Here is a 1,698-nt window from a genome sequence, read left to right as displayed (position 1 = left end):
ATGCATATAAATGTTGTGCTAACTATTTTTTTGTCACTGTAGGGATATCGCGTCGCTCAGTTCGTAGAGCATGGCTGCAAATTGAACCAGTGGGATATGGATCATCCAGCGGTGCTAGATTTGCTACGACAGTCAGGATTCTACGGCATTTCTCGACTTAGGCGTCTGCAACTCGATCAGTCTCTATTGGGAGCTCTGGTCGAGAGATGGCGACAGGAGACCCAGACCTTCCACTTCCGCCACGGTGAGATGACGATTACACTTCAGGATGTGGCGGTTATTTCAGGTCTTCGTGTTGATGGAGCGCCTGTCACAGGGACTACACAGCATCCGTGGATAGAGATTTGTCAGGAGCTTTTAGGGGTTGTACCGGATGGCATCCGAGCTGGTCAGATTCGATTAGATTGGATATACCAGCACTTCCATCATATACATTTGGATGCTCCGGCTGGATAAGTTGCAGCCATAGCCCGTGCATATATGTTATATCAGATTGGCTGTAGTCTGTTTCCAAACCCCACCGGATATAGAGTTCATCTTAAGTGGCTACCACTTTTGGCAGATTTTGACGCATGTGGTGGTTTAGCCTGGGGGTCGGCAGCATTGGCCTACCTTTATCGCGCATTGGGAACGGCGTCATTAAAGGATAAGGTCGAATGCTGTTGTTTCGCGATATTAGTACAGGTAATATATAATAATTGTTATATAAAACTTCTCCTATTTAAGTTTACATGTCTAATTTATTGTAATTTATTTATAGATTTGGGCATGGGACCATCTTCATGTCGGCCGACCTACTAGCGTTGGAGCTATTGCCGACATGGCTGATTGCCCTTTGGGTTGCCGGTATAACAATTAAATATGATACATATTACATTTCTTCCTATACATTTGCAACTAACATACTTTTCAAATATCAGGTGGACGAATGCCGGCGGTTTACGTTTTGGGGCCAATGTCAGGACGACCGATATAGAGTTCTATAGAGATGAGCTAGATCAGCAGCGAGAGACACATGTACGTATTAATGCAACCATTATTTCAATATTCAACCGTATTAATGCATTCTGCTGACTATTATTGGCTTTTTCATAGATTACATGGCGGCCGTACACAGATGCTGTATTAGAGGTGCTACCAGCATTCTGTGTACAGGGCAGTGAGGTATGGCGATCGCGGACCACGCTGATTTGTTTTCATATCGTCGAGCTTCACGTGCCCGATCGAGTCCTTCGACAGTTTGGTCTCCTGCAGCATATACCTATTCATGTGGAGACTATCCGTCGCTTCACATCTCAGGGGCGGCCAGATGAGCATTGGGGCCACTTTCATGCCGCACACATCGAGAGATGGGGACAGCGATTACAGGCTATTATTGACCAGGATCCGATTGTCGGTGATGACCCGGTACATGCGACCTCTATATATATGGAGTGGTATTGGCAGATTACGAGAAGATGGATTTCTCGTCCAGTACAGCGTCCACCATTGACATACCACCCTCGCGGCCAGACCGAGAGAGCACTGGTACGATCACTCATATGTTAATTTTTTATACACATTACCTTATAGTTAATATATAATGCATCTAATGAGTTTTTTTCTATAATGCAGGTGGACGCATTACGACAGGCTCAAATGGGCATCAGAGGGCTAGTTCATGATCGACCTTCTTACGATGCGATGATAGACACATTG

The 1,698-nt window shown here is 45.2% G+C and overlaps 1 protein-coding gene across 1 annotated transcript; it reads left to right on the top strand.

The window, feature by feature from the left end:
• Nucleotides 739-1,313, top strand: LOC109710691 (serine/threonine-protein phosphatase 7 long form homolog). The gene is made up of 4 exons (XM_020233426.1): nucleotides 739-846; nucleotides 921-1,017; nucleotides 1,096-1,243; nucleotides 1,300-1,313. Exons 1-4 carry the CDS (start codon nucleotides 821-823, stop codon nucleotides 1,311-1,313), a joined length of 285 nt encoding a protein of 94 aa, XP_020089015.1. The 5' UTR covers nucleotides 739-820.

The sequence above is a fragment of the Ananas comosus genome, linkage group 5 (genome assembly GCF_001540865.1).
Source record: "Ananas comosus cultivar F153 linkage group 5, ASM154086v1, whole genome shotgun sequence".
Taxonomy (NCBI): Eukaryota; Viridiplantae; Streptophyta; class Magnoliopsida; order Poales; family Bromeliaceae; genus Ananas; species Ananas comosus.
This window is presented reverse-complemented; position numbering and strand designations above follow the sequence as displayed.

What these genes read in the sequence shown, in the direction of transcription:
- LOC109710691 (XM_020233426.1), top strand. Translation starts at nt 821, where the DNA reads ATGGCTGATTGCCCTTTGGGTTGCCG. An exon ending in GATTGCCCTTTGGGTTGCCG is followed by an intron (nt 847 to 920) that starts GTATAACAATTA and finishes TTCAAATATCAG; the next exon opens with GTGGACGAATGCCGGCGGTT. An exon ending in ATCAGCAGCGAGAGACACAT is followed by an intron (nt 1,018 to 1,095) that starts GTACGTATTAAT and finishes GCTTTTTCATAG; the next exon opens with ATTACATGGCGGCCGTACAC.